Consider the following 26,845-nt stretch of genomic DNA (forward strand, 5'->3'; position numbering starts at 1 on the left):
GAAAACACAAGTTAATCATATTGAGAATGAAAGGTACCTACAAACATTAAATTGGTTATAAGGCAACATTAAGAATAGATTCATGCTAGAAAATTTAAAAGTTACATAAAACACTTTAAAAGCTAGAAAAATTATTTTAAATGTGTAAGTTACCACAACTGACAGAGAAAAAATTTAAAATCTTAATTGCTCTACATCTAGTATATAAAGCTATAACAATCAAAGCCTTCCCTGCTCCCTTCCCCGCTTCCTCCTCCTCCAAACAAACAAACAAACCCCAAGCCCAGATGGATTCACTGGTAGAGTCTGTCTGATATTTAAGGAAGAAGTGTTAGAAATCATTCACAAATAGAGAAAGATGAACTATTACCTAATTTATTTTATGTAAATCAGCATTAACCCTGATACTAAAACCAAAGACATAGGAAAAGGAAACTATTATAGACTGATATTTCTTAAAGTCTAGAGGCAGAAATCCTTCATAAATATTTATAAATTGAACTCATTAAATGTAAAAAAATATATAGATATGTATAATGATACCTCATGGTAAAGTGGGCTTTACTCAGGAATACAAGGCTTGTTTAACAGTTTATATAAATCCATTATTAATTTGCCATATTAGTACAATGAATGAGAGAAAATCTATTGATCATTTTAATAGATGGAGGGAAAAGCATTTGACAATATTTAACAATATTTGGCTTCTCTCGTGACTCAGTGGTAAAGAATCCACCACCAATACAGGAGATACAGGTTCAATCCGTGTCAGGAAGATCTCCTGAAGAAGGAAATGGCAACCCATTCTAGTAATCTTGACCAGGAAATCCCATGGACAGAGGAGCTTGGCAGGCTACGTCCTTGGGGTTGCAAAAGACACGACTTAGTGACTAAAAATCATTTAAAATTTCATTTATTTTTTAAAAAAATTTTAAGTAATTAAACTCCCAGCAAAATAAGAATAAAAGGAAGCAACCCCACAATGGTTCTCTTGTCTTCATATCCTCACCATCACTTATCTCTTGTCTTTTTGATGGTAGCCATTCTAACAGATGTGAGATGATACCTCATTATGGCTTTTTGTTTGTATTTCCCTAGTATTTAGTGATATTGAGCATCTTTTCATGTACTTGTTGGCCATTTTTTTGTTTTTTTCTTCTTTGGAAAGCTGTCTAATCAGTTTTAGTTGGATTATTTGGGTTTTTTTTTTTATTGAGTTATGTGACTTCTTTACATGTTTTGGATATTAAACCCATATCAGATATATGCTTGGCAGTCAGTGGAGTGTTCCTTAATGAAATGTACATATCATCACAGTTTTCACATATAGGGGTACTATAGTGGCAGTGCCATCTGCCTGTAATGTAGGAGACCTGGGTTCAATCCCTGGGTCAGGGAGCTCCCCGGAGAAGAGAATGGCAACCTACTCCAGTATCCTTGCCTAGAGAATTCCATGGACAGAGGAGCCTGGTGGGCTACAGTTCATGGAATTGCAAAGAATTGAACACAACTGAGTAACTTAGCACAATCACATAAGAAATATAGCTCACCTTTCTCTTATTTCTATGAAGAGAACAATCCTTTCTCAACAGTGATATTTTTGAAGGTCAAAGTTGATGTATTTTGTGCTTCTAAAAGATAATGTTGAATCAGAATTCTTTTTATGATGTTTAATCACTATCCAAAGTGCCCAGATAGGAATTTTCTTAGGAAAGCAAAAAAAAAAAAAAAAAATGTCACTAAGGACACTTTCCCAGTAGTCATGGATGGATGTGAGAGTTGGACTATAAAGAAAGCTGAGTGCCGAAGAATTGATGCTTTTGAACTGTGGTGTTGGAGAAGACTCTTGAGAGTCCCTTGGACAGCAAGGAGATCCAAACAGTCCATCCTAAACGAGATCAGTCCATCCTAAACAACATCAGTCCTTAGGTGTTCATTGGAAGGACTGATGTTGAAGCTGAAACTCCAATATTTTGGCTACCTGATGCGAAGAGCTGACTTATTTGGAAAGACCCTGATGCTGGGAAAGATTGAGGGCAGGAGGAGAAGGGGACGACAGAGGATGAGATGGTTGGATGGCATCACCGACTCAATGGACATGAGTTTGAGTAAACTCCGGGAGTTGGTGTTGGACAGGGACGCCTAGCGTGCTGCGGTTCATGGGTCACCAAGAGTCAGACACGACTGAGCGACTGAACTGACTGAACTGAAGGCTATGAAGGGTTCGATTGTAGCATTGCTTACCTAGACCACTGTGATTCCATATAACTTATGTTGGGTAAGCTCCACCTTCCTTCTTTTCCTTTATCAGCATGGAATTACTTTTCTTTTAATGAATAGTATGATCATTTTCTATAGTGTTTAATCGCTTATTATAAATGGAATTGCATTACATGTTAATCTAAAATATAGATTAACCAATCTAATAAAAGCATATACATGAAACATTTGTACATTCTGATTTAATGATCTGTTTATTATACTGTAGAACCAGAAATGAGCCAGTTAATTAATTAATAAGTAGACTTGATTCCTGGAAAGTACTTTGTAGCATACTGGAAAAATTGTGATTCCTTACTGTTTCTGATTAGCATCATTTTCACTTTTGCTTTTACCTTTTGGTCTTTTTCTTCACCAAATAGCATATCCTTTCCTTTGATTTGGTTCTCCTTCACAACCCTAATATACTTCATGCTTGGTTTTAATCCAGCTACAATTGAAACTGAGTTTAAGTCTCATCTGTCTCACAAAGCCTTCTCTATGTGATCCTACATAACTTTTTTTTCTTTTCTTAAATTCTGTTCCTTTTCTCTTTAAGGCAGTTTAAATTGTCTTCTAGATTATATGCATTGGTTGGTTTTTTTTTTTCAGCTACTTTCATGTCTCTTCTTATCCTTGAACCTCAGAGGTAGATAAGATAGACAATATTATTCCCCATTTTACAGATACAAAAACTAAGAATAGACAACTTATATTATTTCTTTAAGCTAAGACTTCAACCCCAGATTGCACTGCACAGTTTGCTTTCCTTATACTATAATGCCTCAAGTTTTATACTTTACTGACTACTCCCACCATATGCTCATCACATGTTGGTTTGTTGGTTGGTTTGAAATAGATTGTTTCTATTCAAAACCCCGTCACTGATATCTGTTTCTTTTTTAAAAACTGCTTAATTAATTAATTGTTAAGTTTTTTATTATAATGTTGAAACGTTAGTTCTTCAATGGGGCATCATGTTGTATAATCAAGATTTGAAGTTTGGGTTACTGAAATTTTTCATATTCATTCATGAAACAAATGTCATTGACTTGAGGCCCATATGCCTAATATTAGTACTAGCTTTGGATATGAATAAATATTGATTGTATTATTTTGTTAGTAATATCTGGTCTCTTCTTATTTGTACAGGAGAAATTAAACAGATCTTAGAAAATGAACTTCAGATACCTATGTCTAAAATGCTGTTAAAAGGCTGGAAGACTGGAGACGTGGAAGACAGTGTGAGTTTCATAATTACCTAGAAATAAAATCAAGTTATGCTATTGACTGAAGTATAAAATTGTTTTTTGTTAATGTTACATATGACAGATGGAGATTTGGTAATAGTAACTTAGTTTAAGAATACAGTAAACAATGTTTTTTAAGTTAAAAATTTCATAATCAGCAACATTCATTAGGTATGTAAGTAAAATCACTCTTTGGCATACTTTTCCTATTTAGAAGTATTTTATAGACGTCAACTTGACATCTTTTTTTGAGAGCATTTTATCCTTTTCTCAAACCTCATATGCTGTCAGTAATTGCCTAGGAATAATAATTTTCTAAACAGTTACTTGTTGGCCTGAAATAAGTCATACCCAGTATATATACATTTATGAAAGTGAGTGTTAGACACTCAGTTGTTTCCATCTTTGCAACCCCATGGACTGTAGTAGCCCACCAGGCTCTTCTGTTCTTGGAATTCTCCAGGCAAGAATATTATACATATATAATACTATGTATAAGTGCAGGAGTGGGTAGCTATTCCTTTCTCCAGGGGATCTTCCCAACCCAGGGATTGAACCCTGCATTTCAGGGCCACTGCATTGCAGATGGATTCTTTACCATCTGAGCCACCAGGGAAGCCCATATATGTTTATATCAAGTATTTATATGGAACAAAAAAAGTAATAGGAAATATTTTTAACTTAGACACTTAAATGGTAAGAGTATTTCTTTGTTACGTGGATAGGGTCAGGTGCATGGATGAGTTATGTTTTAAGAATTTACACAAAATGTTGCAATTTTAAGCTAGTAGTTGCTATTCTCAAGCACCCATTTGCAGCCTCAGGCATAAAATATTTTATGCACATTCTTTTTCTGACAGAGTGGTAAGGGATGGAAAGAAATGAGTTAACTAAAGTTTTAGGTGTTTGAAATAGAAATAACTAAATCTTTTCACATTAGTTACTGAGTTGATATTTAAATACCAGGCGTAAACTTAAAATCTTCAACTTTCGGTTCAACTCTCTGTCAACAGCTTCTGGTAGACACAGTGCTTATAAATATTTGTATGTGAGTTCATTTGATATATGGAGATATTCTGAGTACTTCATTAAGTTATTTATAGGAATTTCAGGTTGGCAAGATATTTATAAATTTAAGTACAAATTAGTGATGTGCTATATTAGAGGTTATTGATACTATAATAATATTATCAATAACTTCAGATATGCAGAGGGCAGCACCCTAATAGCAGAAAGCTAAGAGGAATTGAAGAGCCTCTTGATAAAGGTGAGAGAAGAGAGTTAGAAAGCTGATTTAAAGCTCAACATTCATAAAACTAAGGTCATAGCATCCAGTCCCGTCACTTCATGGCAAATAGATGGGGAAAAAAATAGAAACAGTGAGGGACTTTATTTTCTTAGGCTCCAGAATCACTGCAGATGGTGACTGCAGCCATGAAATTAAAAGAGGCTTGCTCCTTGGAAAAAAAGCTATGACCAACCTAGACAGCATGTTAAAAAGCCGAGACATCACTTTGCCGACAAGTTCCGTCTAGTCCAAGTTGTGTGTTTTCCAGTAGTCATGCACGGATGTGAGTGTTGGACCATAAAGAAAGCTGAGCATCGAAGAATTGATGCTTTTGAACTGTGGTGTTGGAGAAGACTCTTGAGAGTCCCTTGGACTGCAAGGAGATCAAACCAGTTAATCCTAAAGGAAATCAGTCCTGAACATTCATTGGAAGGACTGATGCTGAAGCTGAAACTCCAATACTTTGGCCAGCTAATGTGAAGAGTCAGCTAATTGGAAGAGACCCTGATGCTGGGAAGGCAGGCGGAGAGGGGGCCAACAGAGGATGAGATGGTTGGACGGCATCATCGACTCAGTTGGACATGAGTGAGTTTGAGCAAACTGAGGAGATGATGAAGGACAGAGAAGCCTCGTATGCTGCACTCCACGGGGTCCCAAAGAGTTGGACATGACTGAGCGACTGAACAACAACAGCAGTATTAGGGGTTAGCTAACTTTTTCTGTACTGAGCCAGGTAGTTAATATTTTAGGCTTTGTGGGCCATGGAATCTCTATTGCAACCACTCAGTTCTGCTATCATAGATGAAAATAACTTTAGACCATATATGAACCAGTGAGCATGACTTGGATTAAATCAATATTTGTGGACATAGAAATTTTGCATTTTATATAATTTCACATATCAGACACTACTTTTCTTTTGATTTGTTTTCAAACATTTAAAAATGCAAAAACCATGCTCAACTGACGGGCCATATAAAAGTTAAGTAGTAGGCTGAATTTTTGCACAGGCTATAGTTGACTGACCCCTGGTACTTCATGGCTGTTCTAATTGAAACGTAGATTTAAGAATAAAAAGAAGTGCTGACTGAGTAAATCAACAACCTTGGCAGAAATAAAACAGCAAAATGCATTAATTTACATAGCTATATCTTTTATCCATTAATTTATTGGGAAACCCATGGATATGAATTACCTACCTGGCATTTTTGGTAGCTTGTGAAAAGAAAGGTAGACATTTTCAAAATGTTTTTAAAGCAATGTGTTCTGATAAATTGTTTCTCAGTAGTCGTAAGAGATTGGTTCCAGCATCTCCCCCCTCAAACCAAAATCTATGGATGCTCAAGGCCCTTATATAAAATGGCATCATATTTGCATATAACCTATACATCCTCTATATGCTTTAAATCATCTCTAGATTACTTACAATACCTAATACAATGTAAATGCTATGTAAATAGTTGCTGATATGTGGCGGATTCAAGTTTTGCTTTTTGGAGCTTTTGGAATTTTTATTTTTACGAGTATTTTCCATCCTTGGGTGTGGAACCTTTGGATACAGAGGGCTGACTGTTTATATGCTCTTCTCCCTAAGTGATATTTGCTATTTCTATGCCATTAATTTTCTGATTGCTCCTAAATATGTATTGCTGGGTTATACTTCTGTGAATTCATATAACCAAATTGGTAGTTCACTTTTATTCTTGCATACCTTATTGGCATTTTTAACTTAACATATTTAACTTTTGATTTTTCTTCCCATGCCATTTCTCTACCAGTCTTCCCCAGTAAATGGCAGAACCATATCACCACTGCTAAATCCAAAAGTGGGCATTAATCTTTTCCCATTTGAAAAACACCTAATCCTCGGAAACTGACACAGCACACTGTATATCAACTGTACTTCAGTAAAATAAATTTTAAATAAATAAATTAATTGGTCATGCTCTGCAGCTTGCGGGATCTTAATTCTCCAGCCAGGGACTGATCCTGGTTCATGGCAGTGAAAGCACTAAGTCCTAGCCACTGGATTGCCAGAGAGTTCCTCAATAAAATATTTTTTTTTAAAATTTCAAAAGTACCTAATCCTTAGTAAGTCCTATAGAGTCTGTTTTCAAAATATATCTCAACCATAGCCACATTACAGTATTGTTATCGCACGGCCTAATCCATGCTGTTAGCATATCTTGCCTGGACCAGTGTAATAGCTTCATTATTGTTTTTCCAGCTTTTTTGGGGGGATTCTTCCTATGCATTCTCTATAGAGGAGCCACAGTGTTCTTTCAAAAACATAATTCAAATTATATCACTCTCCTGGTAAAATATAACTTTTTATTGCACTCTGAATAAAATTCAAGCTACTCACCATGGTTTAAAAGGTATTGTATTATTTACCCGATATTCACCTTTACAACCTCATCTTCAACCTTTCATACCTTCACTTTCCAAGCTGCAATCGTAGAACCTTTTAATTCTTCTAAAATGCTCAAGCTCTTTACATCTTTATCTGACAGATGCTGTTTAGCTGCCTGGAATGCTTTACCCTCAGTTCTTCACGTGGGTGACTTTTTCATCCTTCAAGTCTCAGCTTAAATGTTAGTTTCTCTAACAGATGTTTGTATTTTGTAAAATGGTTCCCATCCCTGCATTTTTCTATCACAACACCATAAAAAATGGTGTTTCTTTCATCATTAGATATCCAGTGCCTAATATAATAAGCATCAAACAAATGTTTGTGGAATGACTGACCTACTTAAAGTATGTTTAATCATATCATATGTGGTTTGAGAAGGAAGATTTATTGGAAAATCTTTGGATCAGGCATGGTAAAATGACAGTAATGACCAAGTGGTAAGACCAACCTGTTAACAGTAATCATCAGAGTAAAATAATGAAATAAAAAATAGTAAAAGTAACTTTCCTGTGTTTGTATGCCATATTTTTTTTGTTTGCATGTTAACTCTTGCAAGGCAACACAGATCGATTTCAGAATAACTTGCGTATATTGGACAAAAAGATTCAGAACTTCAAGGCTTCCTGGATAATTGTGAAGTTATGATTAATTGCCTATTACAGTGTTTTTTTCAAACCATGGGTCACAAACCATTAGTGCATTGTGAAGTTAATTGAGTGGGTTATATCCAGCATTAAAAGAAAAGGAAATAGGATAAAGGATGTCAGAATATATTGCAAATAATGAGTAAGTATTAAGGCATGACAAATATAAGTCAAGAGTAAGTCCCGAAGCTTGTGAAGGAAGACCCTGCCTTTAATAAGATGGGTCCTCTAATGGAGGGTCAAGAAAAAATTCCTTAGGTTATATGCTAGGATAAGATCAGCTCTCCCCAGGTGTCCCTGCTTTCATATGCAGGGTTAAAAGTGATTCCTAGATATCCACTCCACCTTTCTTTCCAATACTTTCAGCCTTGACATTATTATTTGCTTTGATTCAACCAGAACCAATTTCATTATGCCTTTTATACTGTTTATGCCAGTCACCACAAGGAGTCTCAGATTCCCAAATTATTCCTCACTTAAATCTCCATAGCCTCTGTACAGCCCATATCTGTCTCTCTTCATTTTGCTCTCCTCTGCTTGAAACTTTTTTCCTGAGCCCTATGGAACTAATTTCATCATTAGCAAAATTCCTTCTATTGCCAAACTCTTGCCTATACATTCTCTTCACCATCTACCTCTGACTGAAATCTGCCTTCCTGAGGATATTGTTTCTCTGGAGGATTCTCAATTTTAATTGCTTTCAAATTAAAAGTCTAGTAGCCATTATACTACTAGACTAACTGGTAAAATATGTGTCCTCCTTGTTCCTCATATCCATTTCCAGTCCTTCCTCTCTGAGGAACCTTCAGCACTGACTTTCATGTTAAAATGTTTTTTTTTTTAATCATCCATGTGGTGCAGTGGTAAAGAATCTGCCTGCCAGTGCAGGAGATGCAAGAGACATGGGTTGATCATTGGGTTGAGGAGATCTGGCGGAGGAAATGGCAACCCACTCCAGGATTCTTGCCTGGGAAATCTCATGGACCGTGGAGCCTGGCAGGCTACTGTCTATGGGGTCCCAGAGTTGGACACTACTGAGCACACACAAACACATGATGATGATTATCTGGAGGAAGAGTTAAGTAACCCAGGTAACACTCAGTAGAGACCTCATCCAGGTCCTTTCACTTCTTAGGCTATAGCTCCTCATTTATAAAATCTTTGGTTTGGTTTGAGAGATTCTCTATCATCTTTTTTAGGTCTAATGATCTCTGAAAACACAACTTGATAATTTTTGCTATAATGATCCTGAATGAAATAGATATTAGTTGCAAGGTTATGCTTCTTCAATGAAGTAATTAATAATCTTCAACTGTGTATATAGATGTGTATATTTGTATCTCTTTGTGAGCTAAAGAATTTGTATTTTATTTTAATACTCATATTTATGCTAACTTATACATGGGAGAAACAAATTTATTTGGAATCAATAGTTCTTCTGTATTATCCTGCTTAGGAAATTGTCAAAAGATGAAAAGTCAAACTGCAATGGCAATCATTTTCTAAGAATTATAGGAAAAGATTAATAATGCACAATCAATAGTTATTTTTTGTTTTTACTTTTTCTTTTTCAGACGGTCTTAAAATCACTACACTTGCCAAAAAACAACAGTCTTTATGTCCTTACACCAGATTTGCCGCCACCTCCATCATCTAGTCATGCTGGGTAAGGTGTTTACTTTTCCTGGAAATAGGAAATGAAAAGTTTGATTGTTAAATTTCTTTAAGTTATATATAAATATCAAAATTAAATCAAATCAAAATCTTGTTGAAGTTTTAGCTTACTAACAACTATTAACTATATAAAGTTTCAAACTATTTGGTTTGGATGTTTATTTGTTTGATTTTCGTGATGGAATCTTTTTACAAAGAAAAGCTAGCGAAACTTTGTTATATAATAAAAGAGTCATAAATGGTGCTTCTCTGTTTGAAGGGAAGAACGGGAGTTGGAGGGAAGCAACTGAGTAACTGGAACTCTAGTTTCTTCCAGGGCTGAAGCAGTATATCTTTGAGGAAATTTCTTGTGCTCTAGAGAATACAGCTTGAAATACATTGATATAAAATTTTTAAGATTTTCTTTCTTTTTGGAATAGAGAGCCTTATTCTTTTTTCAGTTTTTACAGTGAAACTCAGTATATTTATAGAATGATAAATAATTTCAGTATTTAATTATATATTGTATTATTATTGCCTAATGAAGCAACCTGATCTAAAGTGAATCATTAAGCTAGTGATAGAGTCATAATTTTCCTGAGCACAGTATCCTTCTGGAATTGTGTTTTAAATTGTTCTTAGATTTTCACAATTTTTTGCACATTTTCTTTTTTTTTAATTTAATACAACTTGGTGTCTCTAAACTTCAAATGTTGTCAAATTTTTTTCCCACCACTATCTTTATTATTAGTGTAGTGAAAGGAAAAAAGTCCTGTTTTCTTTACTGTACTACCCATGGAACAGTTCTGGCCAACAAATGTGTCCCCTACCTGCCAAGTCTTCAACACCTGCTGGATATTCTTCAGTTTAACAAAATTCTGATACTGTCTACCTGGAGATAGCATTAGATCCCACAAGTTTAGGACTCAGATCCATAAGACTGCCCCCCATCAGACCCAATTGCAGGTATAGGTTGTCACCTGTGCTTCTGACCAACTGGCTGTGGATTGGAGTTTCCCACCACTCCCTTCTGTGTACGATAATTTGCGAGAGAATGGCTCATAGAACTCAGAAATGCTCTATGTACTATTACCAGTTTATTGTAAAACATATTTTAAATGAACAGCCAGATGAAGAGATGTATAGAATGAGATCTGGAAGGGTCTCGAGCAGAGGACTGCTTGTCATGTTTAAGGTGTGCCCCCTTGCCAACACATGGATGCTTTCTTTTTTACCAACTTGGAAGCTCTCCAGAGCTCTTCAACTAGGATTTTTTATGGAGATTCATCATATAGGCATGATTGATTGAATCATTGGCTATTAGTAATTAGCCCAACCTCCAGCTCCTCTCTTCTTCACAGAGTAGGGTGGGAGGGAGAGGTGGTTAAACGTTCTAACCCTCTAATCATGAGGTTGGTTCCCCTGGCAACCAGGATAGAAGCTCGTTAGTATCACTCTTATTACTTAAAAAATTGCAAAGATTTTAGGAGCTCTGTGTGGGGAAGAAAACCAAATGTGTATTTCTAATAGCTCATACCATCACAGATAGATAGTATCAAAAAGAAAAGTAAATTTCACTTTACCAAAGTAGAAATCACTGAACTAAAGAAAGTTAAATCTGATATAATTGTATCTGATAGTCTGTTAATGGTTTGTTTTAGGCTGAGAATTTAAAGATTTCTTGGGTTGCTCTGTATCTTATGTTCAGATCATATATAAATGGGAATTTGTATTCGCATACTATGAGAAACAGTACTTATAGTCCTTATGCTTATAGTAATGTTGATTTAAATGCCAGATGAGATTATAGGTATGGGTTCTGTATCTACTCAGGTACAACATTATTTTTAGGTTAGTTAAGAATGTCATCCAGTGTGTAATCCACATAATTAAATGTAGATAAGAGACATCATTGGTTATAGTCTGTTGCTTTCCAGTAGTATGATTAACTGGATTTCTCAAAAATGTCTTCCTGGGCTAATGGAAATGTTCACTGCCATGTGTCTCAGTCCCTAGGCGCGCAGGGGCCTACAGTGTTTCTTGAAATGCAGTGTTTGTTGGAGAATGACTACTTTGTATACTAAAGTAGTCTTCCCTGGTAGCTCAGCTGGTAAAGAATCTGCCTGCAATGCAGGAGACCCTGGTTCAATTTCTGGGTCAGGAAGATCTGCTGGAGAAGGCATAGGCTACCCACTCCAGTATTCTTGGGCTTCCCTTGTGGTTCAGCTGGTAAAGAATCTGCCTGCAATGCAGGAGACCTGGGTTCAACCCCTGGGTTGGGAAGATCCTCTGGAGAAGGGAAAGGCTACCCATTCCAGTATTCTGGCCTGGGAAATACCATGGACTGTATAGTCCATGGGGTCACAAAGAGTCTGACAGGACTGAGTGACTTTCACTTTCACTTTTCAAAGTAGTCTTCCTTAGTTGCCTGTATGGATTTTTAGCAAGTTATAATGGTGCTTTTTCCTATGTTGGAATGATAAGAAAGACATAAAAATTCAAATAAAAGATAGGAAAAACACAGTGTATCTGGCTAGTGAGAGGAGGAGCATACAGACTCCTGCTGATGAAGAAGTTTATTAATGCGCATAAAAGTTATGGTGTATTTCTTTTAGATATATTAATCTAAGATATCTTTCTATAAAGCTAGAGATTATTTTTTTTAATCTATAATATATATCTTAAATTCTCATTTCATGAGAGACAAAAAAAATCCATACAGAATTTTAAAAGTTAATGATAATTATTTTTAACTTATGATTTTTACTTGTGTTTTATCAAACAAAAATAATTTTTACATCATAACTGTATAATGGAACCCAAAAATAATTTAATATTGAGTTATATAGCATATCATATTATCAAATATGGGAGACAATATCTTTGTACTAAACTGCATAATAAATCAAGTTGATTTGTTTTTGCAAAATTTTGTTATAGTTGGTGGATTCATACAAACCTTATTTGTAATTTGTAAACCATTTATAATTTAAAAAGGAGAAAATATCATCCTGATTGTTATATTTGAGAATTGGCAAATAAATAGAAAAACTTCAAAACTGATAGAGGAAAATAGCAAACTTTATGTACATACCACCCGATCCTTCTCCTCAGATTTGGTATTTTTTTTTAAAGGTATATTTGATTTAGGTGGTTGGTTTGATATTAAATTGATTTTATTCTTTTATATCTCTGACACAAGTCAGTGGATGTGGAAAGACTGAGAGAAATTAGGTAATAAACTGCCTGTTAATTGTAGTGCAGAACTATGACGAGATCCTGCTGCTGGGTTCCACCATTCCAATTTCAGTGCAGTGGCAAACGTTATGTTCTTTCTTTAGAGTATCAGTCTTTTCTCAATGAACTGGACAATACTGATGGTACGGTGTCATTCCTAAACAAAGCTTATTATAACCAAATCAGAAAAGTAATGTGATTATAATCTATCCATGCAAACAAGGTAAGATCTAGAGAGAAAAATCCCAGATTATAATCCCTGTTTGTCTAGGGTCTTAGATTCTCCTTATATAAAATAGGAAACATTGATTTTAGTTGCCAGGGTGGTTATAAAAATTCATTAAACAGGAGAGGTACATTTATGTGCAAAAGCACAAATTGCAAAGCATAATTATTAAAACATTTATGCTAGTAAATACCAGTAATAATCTTTTTCATTCAACTCTCACTTCATTTTTATAGCGCTTCTGTAAGAATACAGAGGCTGATATTGATATCTATATTATAAAGTAGGAAATTGAGGTGTTTTTAAGAGAGTTTTGCAATTGGTTTCAGGTCAACAGTGAATAATACTTCTGCTACTGATACCTTCATCTGACTCTCCATCTAGCTTCCAGTTTCTTGACAGAAATTTATAAAGCTTTATTCCAAAGATGACTTCTTTTTTGGAAGCTGTTTTCTGTAATGACATTTTTTAAAAAATCTTGTGATTTTTCATTATATAGTCCTTGAAGTTCGTTTATATGTATTTCAGTTACTGTAGTTTTCAAGAATATTGATAAAATTTTAGTGTGTGAATGAACTTTTTAGTTACTGTACTATTCATCATCTAGTAAAATATAGATGTAAAATAACATGCTCTTAAATTGTTTACTGGCAAACAGTTTTATTCTCAAGGTTTGGTGAGAGCTATATATTAAACCATGCCTTATGAAATTTTTTTTTAACTTGATTTTACTGCCACTAGGGGGTGCCTGGTAATTGAATCTCAGTTTGTATTTACAGTACTTTTTAAAAAGCTAAGAGCAGCAGAATTACCATATAAGTGTCTATAACCTTATATTTAGAATTATTTTAAAGTAAATTATGTTTTTGTTTTTCAGAAAATAGAATTTCAGGCTGTTTGAGAATTTAAGAGCAAACTCTTTAATCATAATCTAATTTTTAACAGTTGAAAAGTATTTTTAAGCTTTTTAAAATAGATCAGATTTCACTTATTAATTCAAAGGTGATGCAGTTACCCCTGTGGCACAATTTCAGATTGTACTGTCAATCACAATAAAATTAAAAGAGGGGAACTGTTAATTATACCTGTTTCATATCATAGGAAAGGGTCAATCTATCAAAGATTTATTGATTAACTACTAGATGAAAGCATGCTCTGTCCTCTAGGTACTTACAACCTAGTCATTGACATATTGTGACTTTTAAAAAAATTAATCTCTTTAAAGAAAATTTCCAACACTCTTGGTGTTCTGTCTGCCACTCAGGTTGTTTCATCCTGTAAGCTCCTCTTTTCTTCATCTGCTGTAAAGTTGGTGTCCCCTAGAGTTCTGTTTTCAGCAGCCCCTCTTATTGTACATTTTCCCTGACATCTCCTCTCAGTGCTTATTTTTCCAAATATATATAAATAATAAATCTCTATAAACATCTGTTTCCTAGTTGCCACACTGGTATGTGTGTCCCATTTGTAATTCAGTCTTATGTCTCTAGATTGAGACAATCCTGAGAAATCTGTACTACTACCTGTATTTTTTGTCTCAAATATACAGTGGTAATGGTACAAAATACTGCAGTGTATTCCAAGTAGGATGATTAAGAATCACTACCAAAGAATCACTGTCATGCTGATCCAATCTTTGGCCATTTTGCAGTAAAATTAAAAATGAAGTAGTAATAAAAAGATATCTCTGAGGTCCTCCAGACATTTGGATACTACAGAAATTTATGGGTAAAAATGAAATTATAATAACAACCACTAGTAATTTAGAAGTGAGCACAAATAAGAGTTTGAGCATTCTTTGGCATTGCCTTTCTTTGGGATTGGAATGAAAACTGACCTTTTCCAGTCCTGTGGCCACTGCTGAGTTTTCTAAATTTGCTGACATATTGAGTGCTGCACTTTGACAGCATCATCTTTTAGGATTTGAAGTAGCTCAACTGGAATTCCATCACCTCCACTAGCTTTGTTCATTGTGATGCTTCCTAAGGCCCACTTGACTTCACATTCTAGGATGTCTGGCTCTAGGTGAGTGATCACACCATTGTGACTATTTGGGACTTGAAGATCTTTTATGTACAGTTCCTCTGTGTATTCTTGCCACCTCTTCTTAATATCTTCTGCTTCTGTTAGGTCCATACCATTTCTGTCCTTTATTGAGCCCGTCTTTGTATGATACGTTCCCTTGGTATCTCTAATTTTCTTGAAGAGATCTCTAGTCTTTCCCATTCACATCAGTCCTTCCAGTGAACATGCAGGACTGATCTCCTTTAGGATGGACTGGTTGGATCTCCTTGCAGTCCAAAAGACTCTCAAGAGTCTTCTCCAACACCACAGTTTAAAAGCATCAATTCTTCGGTGCTCAGCTTTCTTTACAGTACAACTCTCACATCCATACATGACTACTGGAAAAACCATAGCCTTGACTAGACAGACCTTTGTTGGCAAAGTAATGTCTCTGCTTTTTAATAAGTTGTCTAGGTTGGTCATAACTTTCCTTCCACGGAGTAAGCATCTTGTAATTTCATGGCTGCAGTCACCATCTGCAGTGATTTTGGAGCCCCCCAAAATAAAGTCAGCCACTGTTTCCACTGTTTCCCCATCTTTATGCCATGAAGTGATGGGACCGGATGCCATGATCTTAGTTTTCTGAATGTTGAGCTTTAAGCCAGCTTTTTCACTCTCCTCTTTTACTTTCATCAAGAGGCTCTTTAGTTCTTGCTTTCTGCCATAAGGGTGGTGTCATCTGCATATCTGAGGTCCTTGATAGTTCTCCCGGCAGTCTTGATTCCTGGGAAGAAGCTTGTACTTCTTCCAGCCCAGCTTTTCTCATGATGTACTCTGCATATAAGTTAGATAAGCAGGGTGACAGTATATAGCTTTGACGTACTCCTTTTCCTATTTGGAAGCAGTCTGTTGTTCCATGTCCAGTTCTAACTGTTGCTTCCTGACTTGCATACAGATTTCTCAAGAGGCAGGTCAGGTGGTCTGGTATTTCCATCTCTTTCAGAATTTTCCACAGTTTATTGTGATCCACACAGTCAAAGGCTTTGGCATAGTCAATAAAGCAGAAATAGATGTTTTTCTGGAACTCTCTTGCTTTTTTGATGAACCAGCGAATGTTGGCAATTTGATCTCTGGTTCCTCTGCCTTTTCTAAAACCAACTCGAACATCTGGAAGTTCACAGTTCACGTATTGCTGAACCCTAGCTTGGAGAGTTTTGAGCATTACTTTACTAGCGTGTGAGATGAGTGCGATTACTTTGGCCACCTGATGCGAAGAGCTGATTCATTTGAGAAGACCCTGATGTTGGGAAAGATTGAGGGTAGGAGTAGAAGGGGACGACAGAGGATGAGATGGTTGGATGGCATCACAGACTCAATGGACGTGAGTTTGGGTGAACTCTGGGAGTTAGTGATGGTCAGGGAGGCCTGGCATGCTGCAGTTGATGGGGTTGCAAAGAATCGGACATGACTGAGCAACTGAACTGAACTGAACAATTAAGAGTTCTATACATTGAAACTTTGAATACAGCAGAAGTGATACTTAGAGGGAAATTTGTAATATTAAGTCCACTAATTAGAAGACAATAGAGATAGAAAATAAATGCATTTTATGTTCTTCTTAAGAAATTATGGAAATAGCAATAGAATAAGTCTGAAGAAAATAGAAGGAAAGAAACATTTAAAAGCAGTAATTAATGATAGTGTAGTAGGAAATGGCAGCACACTCCAGTATTCTTGCCTGGAAAATTCTGTGGACAGAGGAGCCTGGCGAGCTATGGTCCATGGGATCACAGAGAGTCAAATATGAGTGAGCACGCATGCAATTAATGATATAAGTAATCAACAAATAATAACTGCTTGAAAAATCTAGCCAAGAAAAGATAAGAGAAAGCACAAAAATATTAGGTGTGAAAACGAGGACTTAACTACAGATTCAGAGGAGATTTTTGGATTAGTATAATAATTATTAAATAAGTTAATGCTAAACATAAGAAATTAATAAATTGTTCTAAAATAAAAGTGTACATGAATAGTAATAAACTTATCTTTGTGGCAGTAAAATCTGAAGTTTAGTTGAAGTGGAGAATTTTGTATAAACTATCAGGTAGTAAAATGAATATAAGACTTAGATAACCTGAAAAAGTAATAACCATTACAGAAATTGAACTTATAGTATAAAATTTTGCATGCTATATTCTTCCCCTAGCCCAGAGGATTTCCATAAAGAAATCTTACACAAACTTCCCTGTGGGACTGCTACCTATCTTATTTTATAATGTTTGTGTAATCTTGTTATCAAAACTGAAAAAAAATAAAGTAAGAAAAAATTGTGTGTATTTCTTATAATCATAGATAATAAAAATGAGTAGTTAAATTTTCCTTTACTTTCTCTCAGTCTTACCATTTAATGACCTCTTCTTTCCCCATCCTTATTCCACTACCTTCAAATGGCAGCTCTCCCTGTATTAAAATGGTCTAAGATACACATAAATCAAAACCGTAGCTTGATTGCGTCTTTCCCCTGCTCACATCCCGCCATTAGCTTTCCATTACTCTTAGACAAAAATTCAGATTTCTTATCAAAGTATATTAAGGACTTACATAATCTTGTCCCTGACTTTTTCAACTTCATTTTTTATCATTCTCATCTCTGGCTTGTATCTTGCCAGCCACACTGGCCTCCCTGTTCTTCTTTAAACATTCTAAGTGTGCTTCATCAACCTCAGGACACTTGCACTATGCTGTTCCCCTACCTGGAATGTTCTTTCATCAGTTATCAACTTGACTCACTCCTTTACCTTATTCAGTCCTCTACTCAAATGTTACATTCTCAGGTAGATTTTTCTTGATTCACCTGGCTAAAAGAGCCCCTCTGTTATACTCTTTCCCTTTATCTTACATTATTACATAATGCATTATATTAGTAATAGATTCATATTTGTTATCTGTATTCCTTATCACAGTGTAAAGCTACAAGAAATTATGGACCTTTTTTGTTTACTCTTGTATCCTCAGCAGCTGAAAGAGTGCCTGAAACATTGTAAGTACTTAGAAATATTAATGGAATGAATACTGTGAAGTAATACATCCCTGAGAATGTTTGCCTCCTAAGAGAGACCAAAGCTAATGAGTAAAGGTCTAGTGTGGCATATGAAGTATCATGCAGAACAGATACAAGATATTTGGGGAGCTGAAGATCTTACATGTGTTCCATAAGTGTAGTAAACTAGGCAGTCTTCACTCCTTGGCCTGAGTTTAGCATTTTTTTCCAGTGTTCCTTTTGATTTTTTTTTTTTTCACTGAAGTATGGGATAATGGAAGGAACTCTAGCTTTATAGTCAGACACTGTTTATCCTGTGTCTGTCCCACTGGTTTTGTGGCCTCCGGCAAGACCTTTCTTTTATTGAGTCTTAGTTTCCCCAGTATTATTTCATAACTGGCTGTACTCTCTCTCCAGCCAGATCCCAAGCTGTGAAAACAAGAGCATTCTTTCAGAGCATCTCCCTCAGCTCATCTATGGCCATCTATGTAGAAGCCCTTAATAAACATTTGTTGTTAATGAATATGAAAAGTTTCATGACAAATTGAGAGATTTAGTTTTCATCCATACACATATAGTCTCTCCATTGGCTGTTTTGTTAATTTTGTTTCTCAGATATACAGAGAGTCCACCTCATTTTATTCTTATAGGATGTCAATTATTCATTCATTTACCAGATACAGATTGGGTACCATCTTGCTTATAGTGTGTTAGTTCCTTGTTCTAGGTGTTAGAGATACAATGAGAAGCCAGATGACAGGGTACCTGCTTTCATGGAATTTACAATATAATATGTGTAGACATGGGGGTAGGGTGGAAGGACAGGCACCAAACTATAAATCAAACAAGAAGAGTCATCAGATGGTAATAAGTGCTTTGCAGAAAACTGAAATAGAATGACTGGATAAGAAGTAACTGGGGGACTCCTATAAGGTGTATGATGAGGAAAGGCCTCTCAGGAGATGTACTATTTCAGCTGAAACATGGATGACTAAAGACTATTAAAGTGAAGAGCAGAATGAATAGTATTCTAAGCAAGGGAAATAACTAGTGCCAAGTAACTAGTGACAATAACTAGTGACTGAATAGGTGCCTTGGTAATAAAGTATAGTCTTTTCAACTTGCTTTCAGTTCAGTTCAGTTGCTCAGTTGTGTCCGACTCTTTGCGACCCCATGAACTGCAGCACGCCAGGCCTCCCTGTCCATCACCAACTCCCGGAGTCCACCCAAACCCATGTCCATCGAGTCGATGATGCCATCCAACCATCTCATCCTCTGTCGTCCCCTTCTCCCGCCCTCAATCTTTCCCAGCATCAGGGTCTTTTGTAATGAGTCAGCTCTTCGCATCAGATGGCCAAAGTATTGGAGTTTCAGCTTCAACATCAGTCCTTCCAACAAACACCCAGGACTGATCTCCTTCAGGATGGGCTGGTTGGATCTCCTTGAAGTCCAAGGGGCTATCAAGAGTTTTCTCCAACACCAAAGTTCAAAAGCATCCATTCTTCGGTGCTCAACTTTCTTTATAGTCCAACTCTCACATCCATACATGACCACTGGAAAAACCATAACCTTGACTAGACGAACCTTTGTTGGCAACGTAATGTCTCCGCTTTTTAATATGCTGTCTAGGTTGGCCATAACTTTCCTTCCAAGGAGTAAGCGTCTTTTAATTTCATGGCTGCAATTACCATGTGCAGTGATTTTGGAGCCCAGAAAAATAAAGCCAGCCAGTTTCCTCATCTATCTGCCATGAAGCAATGGGACTGGATGCCATGATCTTAGTTTTCTGAATGTTGAGCTTTAAGCCAACTTTTTCACTCTACTCTTTCACTTTCATCAAGAGGCCCTTTAGTTCTTCACTTTCTGCCATAAGGGTGGTGTCATCTACATATCTGAGGTTATTGATATTTTTTCCAGTCTTATCCTAAGTAATAAAAATGTCCAGCTCCATTATAATTACATAGATTGTCTCAATTTTTTTGTGGCAGGGTGACAGGAAATAAGGTATCCCTTATATATAGTTGTCCCTTTTTACAAGTAGTAATTGAGTCTTGCTATTGAACTTTGACCTTTTTATACTGGGAGGATGGTTCCCATTAATATTTCGATGGTTTCTGTGAGGGTGTTGTTGAACTCTGATCATACAGTCTAGCACATGGTTCTCTTGTGTGGCCTCCTCTGGCTTTGAGTTAGCTGCTATTTGTGCAAGCTTGAGTAAATTCAGGGTACTAATTGAGACTCTTGTGATAGTTAAGTAAACCACTGGTGTTAAAATATGTGGCCTTTCTTTGTTCTTGGAAAACCATTGGTGGGAAATCAGGTAACAATAGCCTTGAATTTATCTAGAGTAGGGTATTATATTTTCCAGTGGATACTGTGGAAGGAAATTGAGTAGTAGTGAGTCAAGATATCTGAGTCGCAGCCCCGTCTGAGTTCTAGCCCCAGCTCTCCCACAGAATCACTGTTTGATAGGGCAGGTCACGCTTCTGCTCTGGGCCTCAGATGCTATGGGAAAATAAAGAAGCTCCATGATTGGGAAAAAGAAACTGCTTTAGTAACCAGACAAACACCAAGTAGATCATGTGGCTTTGACTTGAGTTCTTCATGAGGTCTTTTACCTTTCACTCCAGACCTGAATCTTAGGACCCACGTTTCTGGTGGCTCAGATGGTAAAGAATCTCCCTGCAATGCAGGAGACCCAGATTCGACCCATGGGTCGGGAAGATCCCCTGGAGAAGGGAATGGCTACCCATTCCAATATTCTTACCTGGAGAATTCCATGGACAGAGGAGCCTATCACGTTATACGTTATATATCACGTTCTTGGAGTCGCAAAGAGTCAGACACAAATGAGCAACTAACACTTTCACTTTGTCATGCCCTCAACTGACCTACAGAAAGTTATGACTGGATTTTCAGAGCCTTAAGGACTGATGCAGTCAGCCTGCCTCACCAACCTGGTCACAGCAGGATACGTAGCTTAGAGAGCTCATGGCAAACCTTGTCCAGGACTATCTACCACAGAGGATAAAAGGTGGAAGGTAATTTAGTGCACTAGGGCATAGGAAATGGGGGACAAAGCTGCTCATCTCATCCTCACCTTCTGTGAAACCTAACCTAGTACACGGTGACTGTGTGAATAATTGCAATAGTCCTTTCTCTTCTTCTGGAAGAAGAAAGTTTAGAATCTGGAAAGAATGCCACAAGTGTTCTTATTAAAAATTTTCATTTGTGAAGAGAAGCAGCATGGGCAGAAACAGTACTTACCTGTGAGCAGAGGCAGAAGTTTGAAGGAAAGCAAATGAACACTGTTCTCATGATCCCTGAGGCCTCTTCCAATGTGCTTTGGATATGCCCCTTCTACATCCATTAAGCATGGCATTAAAAAGGGGAAAATGGAAGTATTCCTCTTCTGCCCCTGCTTCTTATAACTAGCTGTGGTAATAAGTATGTAGCTATGTTCCTGGCTTTGGTCTTAACTAAGAGGTGACACCTATGGGTGGTATGTATATTGATACTTACACAGACAGTTTACTTCTTTCTTTTTGTTTTTTCCCCCCATATCTCCCACCCTGTTCTGAGGCCATTCAAGATACTCATGCACCCTCATTATCCCAACTAAAAAGATTACTGAGAAGTCTCATAGAACTACTTGGGGTCCACTTATTATAAGAACATTCTAAGGATGCTTTCAGATAGCTCTCATCCTACTTCTGTTTCCCCATCACCTCACAATCTCTGCACAGATGTTAATCCTTGTAATATTTTTCACTCTTTTTGTCTGTGTCCTGCTATTTCAATTTTTGGTGTTCTCCTTTAATGCAGTAGTCACAGTTTTGAGATCTCTGACTTAGAATAAGGTGACAGCTCTAGGGTATCATCTTTGGAAGGATTTAAAGCAGTCATCAAATCTAGTCCCATTTTATGACTGGGAGAACTGAGGTACAGAAAGGTGTAACTTTACATGTGCAAGTAAATGTTCTGAATGGGTTGATTAATTTTTCCTTCCAAAATGCTTTACAAAACAACTTTTTTGTTGTTTTCGCAAATGATATTCATCTGTGAAAATGTTTTACTGGTGCTGTAAGCAGTATGATACTTGATAACTGTTTGATGTATATCATTGTTAAAGCAACTCATCATTTCTTAATATAGTATAATCAATGTTTCAAGTATATTATTGTGATTACTGTTTAACTTCAATTCTCGTGAGCATTTTTATTACATTTTGTAAAAGTGATATTAGAAAGTATTAGATTAGTCAATGTGTCTTAATAAAGGGTACTAAAAAGTGACTTATTTTAAGAAGACAACACTTCCCTAAAGTTATGCAATCTGGATAAAAGAAACTTGTCCCCAATTACAGCATTGATGGAGATCACAACACATCTAATTGGATTGATGTACCAAACCCATTTATATAGTTAACTGCCTATTGATAGGTCAGTGACTACTGAGATTAGCTTGTTAAAATCACACCTTGAAAAAGAACTACAGGTATTCTCTGTGGTTGATTTAATGGAAAGTTGGAAACTTGGTCACTAATTCATGAAACAAAAATCGATGTATCTGTAAATTTTTTTTCTTTCTTCATGGTTTGTCTAGATGGATAGAATTATGTTTTGACAGTTTCGCTATGAACTACTTGGTGGATCACAATATATCACTATCACCGCTAATTACCACATTTTGATTAATCTTATATACTTTGGTTAGTACATTTTGCTGAATCCAATATATCTCTATATTGATAAACAGTAATTATAGATATAAGGACACCTGAACTTTGAAATCTTCCTGAAAAATGTTATTAAGAATTATGTGAAACCAAATGTTTGTTTTTCTAGACATATTTAATTGCCAGCAAAGAAAGCAATTAAAAGTAGCTCCAGAGTGAGAGGCCAACCTTTGTTAAATGTGGTTTTAAGATTGTTACAGAACTTGTGGTGATGATAACATGGTGTCTTGGAGGATGTTAACAACTGTAGCAGAGTGTTAATTAAGAATGATGTAATCTGCAACTCAGAATTATTAATATCACATGTTAGTTTAGCTGGACAGGAACAAAACCTAATTTCAGTTATGATGAGGGCTCAAGTTGTATTTGTAGTAGAAAGATTAACATTTTATTTTTGTGCTGTTCCTGAGACAATTTAAAAATCCTGAATGAAATACAGTCAAAGGTAAACATCAAGTCCCTAGCTCATTTACATATGTGCCAGATTTTCAAACTGATTGCTATTTGAACCTAATCTGTCATTGCTGGCTGCATTAGCTACAACAAACATTACATTTACATATTGATTTCTTATTTTGTTTTAGTGTAAATAATCCATAATTATAGTAAATTTGGTCTTTTGTTGACAAGAGCTCATATGACTCTGTAAGTTTAGAATGGAAATTTAAATTGCCATGTGTCATGCTTTTTAATTTAAAAGCTTGCTATATCTGAAAGGATAAAAAGATCATCGTAGATCATAAAATATTCCCAAAGAGACAAAGAAGAGAAAATTTTGTAGAGCCTTGTAGAAAAATATAAATTGTAAAATATTAATGAAAAATTCAGTAACACACTCTTAAGATTATTTTATTTTTAAAATAAAATCAGTAATTTGAAAAAATTAATTTTTTGGCTTCAGTATTAGGTCATATTTAAAAAATAACATTAATGGAAATGAACCTTCTAAACCTATTTTTCATTGATATTTGTTTAAAATATCTAGTGCAAGAAAAGAAATAGCATACACACATGAGCAGAAATGAAACAGAAGATTTTCTATCTCTGTACTGATGTTAATATTTTACTCGTCTAAACTACTTATACAGCATTGATTTGAGAAACTTAATTTCACAGACAACAACCAGTATCTGTCAGTGGTCACATACTCTTATAAAGTAGTATTGGAGAAAAAATCCATAGTTTCCATTTACCTTGATTAAAAGTGTGTTTTTGAGGTTAAAAATACGGGACTCATTTGATTGCGCAAGTAGTAGTTATCTAATTGTTGAAGTACGTTTTATGGCTTATAATTTTTTATGGAGATATAATTTACATACAATAAATGCATAATTCTTAAGTGCCCCCCAGTTACATGAGATTTGACAAATGCTTATTGTTTTCTACAGTGGGTTTTAATGAGTGGGATATTAATTTGGATGTGTGTATACAGGTATTTAACAAACAGATAGCCTGTGCTGAATTGATGGTGTCTGTTTACTTGAGTGCTATGAATACAGAACTCCTAAAAACTCTTATCAGTCAACTTAGGCTGCTATAAAAAATACCGTAGACAGGGTGACTTACACAACAGACATTTCTTTCTCACAGTTCTTAAAGCTAGAAAGTCCACGATGCTGACAGACTTGGTTCATGGTGAGAGCTTGCTTCTTGGCTTGCAGATGGCTACTTTCTCAGTGTCCTCACTTGACAGAGGGAGAGCACAAGCTCTGTTCTCTCTTCTTCTAAGAACAGTAATCTAATTTTAGGAGTCTCATCCTCATGATTTCATATAAATGTAATCATCTTCCGAAGACCCTGCCTCCAAATACCATCATGTTGGGTGTTAGGTATTCAGAATGTGAATTTGAGGGGATACACAAACATTCATTCTGTAACAGCCTTGAATCCCAAGTCTAAATGTGTTGTTCTTCCTAGTCTAGTTGTTTAATCTTGATGGATTTATACTTTATAACAATGAGTGCTTCTCACAGAACTGTTTATGTTTTATTAATAATAGAAAGGCTGTGGTTTAGCCTGACGAAATCTTCTGTCCACTGAAGATTTAAGAGGAAATTCTTGATTCAAGGAATTTCTGAAGAAGAAATCCTTAAAATTACTGTTAATATCCTTGATGCAAAACACCCTGCCTTCTGTTGTTCCACCCTATGGGCCTGCTGCTCTTTGTCAGAAAGAAGCCATTCCTCTTCTTAATCAGGAATTAATGACAGGTATATAGCGACATGATGATCAAATGATTGTTTTGCTACCATAATTCAACCATAAGTTAACCTTGAAAAATCACTGTGGCATATATATTAAAATATCCATATGCTTTCTGTATTAGTGAATCATTAAAGTGCTCTCTCAATGTGAAATAAAGTCAAGACAGTAAAGGCTGTTATATATATTTTCTTAATGTTGTTTTATCCATACTTGACATATGGAAGCCAGTAATTTATGACTTTTTATGTTCACAGGTATAAAAATATCTGTAACTTCAGATTTATTTATTGGGGCCTGTGTTAAGATTTGCTGTATGCTATTTTCTCCTTACGGTCAATCTCCACCACGGCCCTCCCCCGCCCCCCCCCCAAAAAAAAAAACTAGAAAGGAATATAAAATGCATTAAACTAAGTCAGTGAATTAAAATGAAGTTGTTATTCACTAGAAGGCAGATATTTTACAGATTACTTCACTGTTCCTGATGAATGCTCATAATTAAATTGGAATGGGATTCCCCCCAGGTAGAGATGGACATTCTGCAAATGAAAGAGCACTGGAAGGCCAAGACTTGTGGACAAAAATGAAAGTAGAGAAGGGATGTTCTATTGAAACTACTTCTAGAATTTTGTTGGTATTAGATACTAATGCTTAGTTATCATACTGAAAATTTTAAGGAGGTGGATATCTATTTATTCACCTGTCTTTTTATAGTTCCCTCTCTTAGAATGTACCTCCCTCCTTCTGTCCTTCCCCTCAACTTGAATATTAAGAAACTGGTTGGAAAATTATGAGATGGTAAATGTGCACTTTGCCACTAACTGCTTTATTTTTTTGTTTTGTTTTGTTTTTTTTTTCTTTACTAACTGCTTTAAAATATTAACATTGTGTTGTAGTTTTTGCAAATACCCACCAGTTTGAAGCTTGGGGACGATGTATATGATTTTCATTACATTTTAAACATTAATTTCGGTGTGTATTTGAGGGTAGAGTAATGGTAAGTTTTAATAACTGTTGTCTGTAGAAACAACCATCTCCTTGTTGGTAAATGCAGCTATTAAAACTGAAAGGAAAATCACAATGGAGAAGAATACATTAAAAACCAGTGAGGAGAGAATAGATTTCTATTTAAAACCACTTCTTGCATTGAGATAAAATTCAACTGCTTCTGAAAACTTTCTACATTTGCTAACACTTTCTTCTCCCTCTAATTGAAGAGGAAACATGCCATTAAGGGAAACAAAAAACTGTTTTGTGTTATTTCTTATCCACCTACTTTGATTGGCAGTTACCCTTAGAGCTATTCTGAAGGTCAAATTTGAAGTAGCATGAATGACTTTGCATTTTGAAGGTGAAAGAAGACTGCTTGAAAGTAGATTAACTGTGGCTAACTATCCTAGCATGAAAAGTCGCTCAGTCGTGTCCAACCCCTTGCGACCCCATGGACTGTAGCCTATCAGGCTCCTCAGTCCATGGAATTCTCGCAGCAAGAATACTGGAGTGAGTTGCCATTCCCTTCTGCAGGGGACATTCTGCACCCATGGATCGAACCCAGGTCTCCCACAGTGCAGGCAGATTCTTTACTGTCTACACTCATTGAAGAGTAGCCAAATGGCTAAGTGAATGAATCAGGCTGGAGTCTGAGGTTGCAAATAATAAAAAAATGTTTTCACAGGGAACATGAATGTGGTGTATCAATACTAAACAAGATCTGTGCTAAAAAGAACCTATAAGCTTATATAATATTAGGCATAATATACGCTTATATTTCATGCATCAGACCTGGTTTTACCTGGAGATTATCATATGGGTAGCTCAGCTGGTAAAGTATCCGTCTGCAATACGGGAAACCCCATTTCCATTCCTGGGTTGGGAAGATCCCCGAAGAAGGGAT

At 35.9% G+C, this 26,845-nt stretch overlaps 1 protein-coding gene across 4 annotated transcripts in view; it reads left to right on the forward strand.

The window, feature by feature from the left end:
- FAF1 (Fas associated factor 1) overlaps nt 1–26,845 on the forward strand; it is a 507,320-nt gene that overhangs the window by 198,900 nt on the left and 281,575 nt on the right. For all 4 annotated transcript variants that reach the window (XM_043461371.1, XM_043461369.1, XM_043461370.1 and 1 more), the window contains 2 exons: nt 3,412–3,503; nt 9,429–9,520. In XM_043461371.1, the coding sequence (XP_043317306.1) occupies nt 3,412–3,503; nt 9,429–9,520 (184 nt within the window). The remainder of the gene's footprint in view (nt 1–3,411; nt 3,504–9,428; nt 9,521–26,845) is intronic.

The sequence above is a fragment of the Cervus canadensis genome, chromosome 2, assembly GCF_019320065.1.
Source record: "Cervus canadensis isolate Bull #8, Minnesota chromosome 2, ASM1932006v1, whole genome shotgun sequence".
NCBI classification, from domain to species: Eukaryota; Metazoa; Chordata; class Mammalia; order Artiodactyla; family Cervidae; genus Cervus; species Cervus canadensis.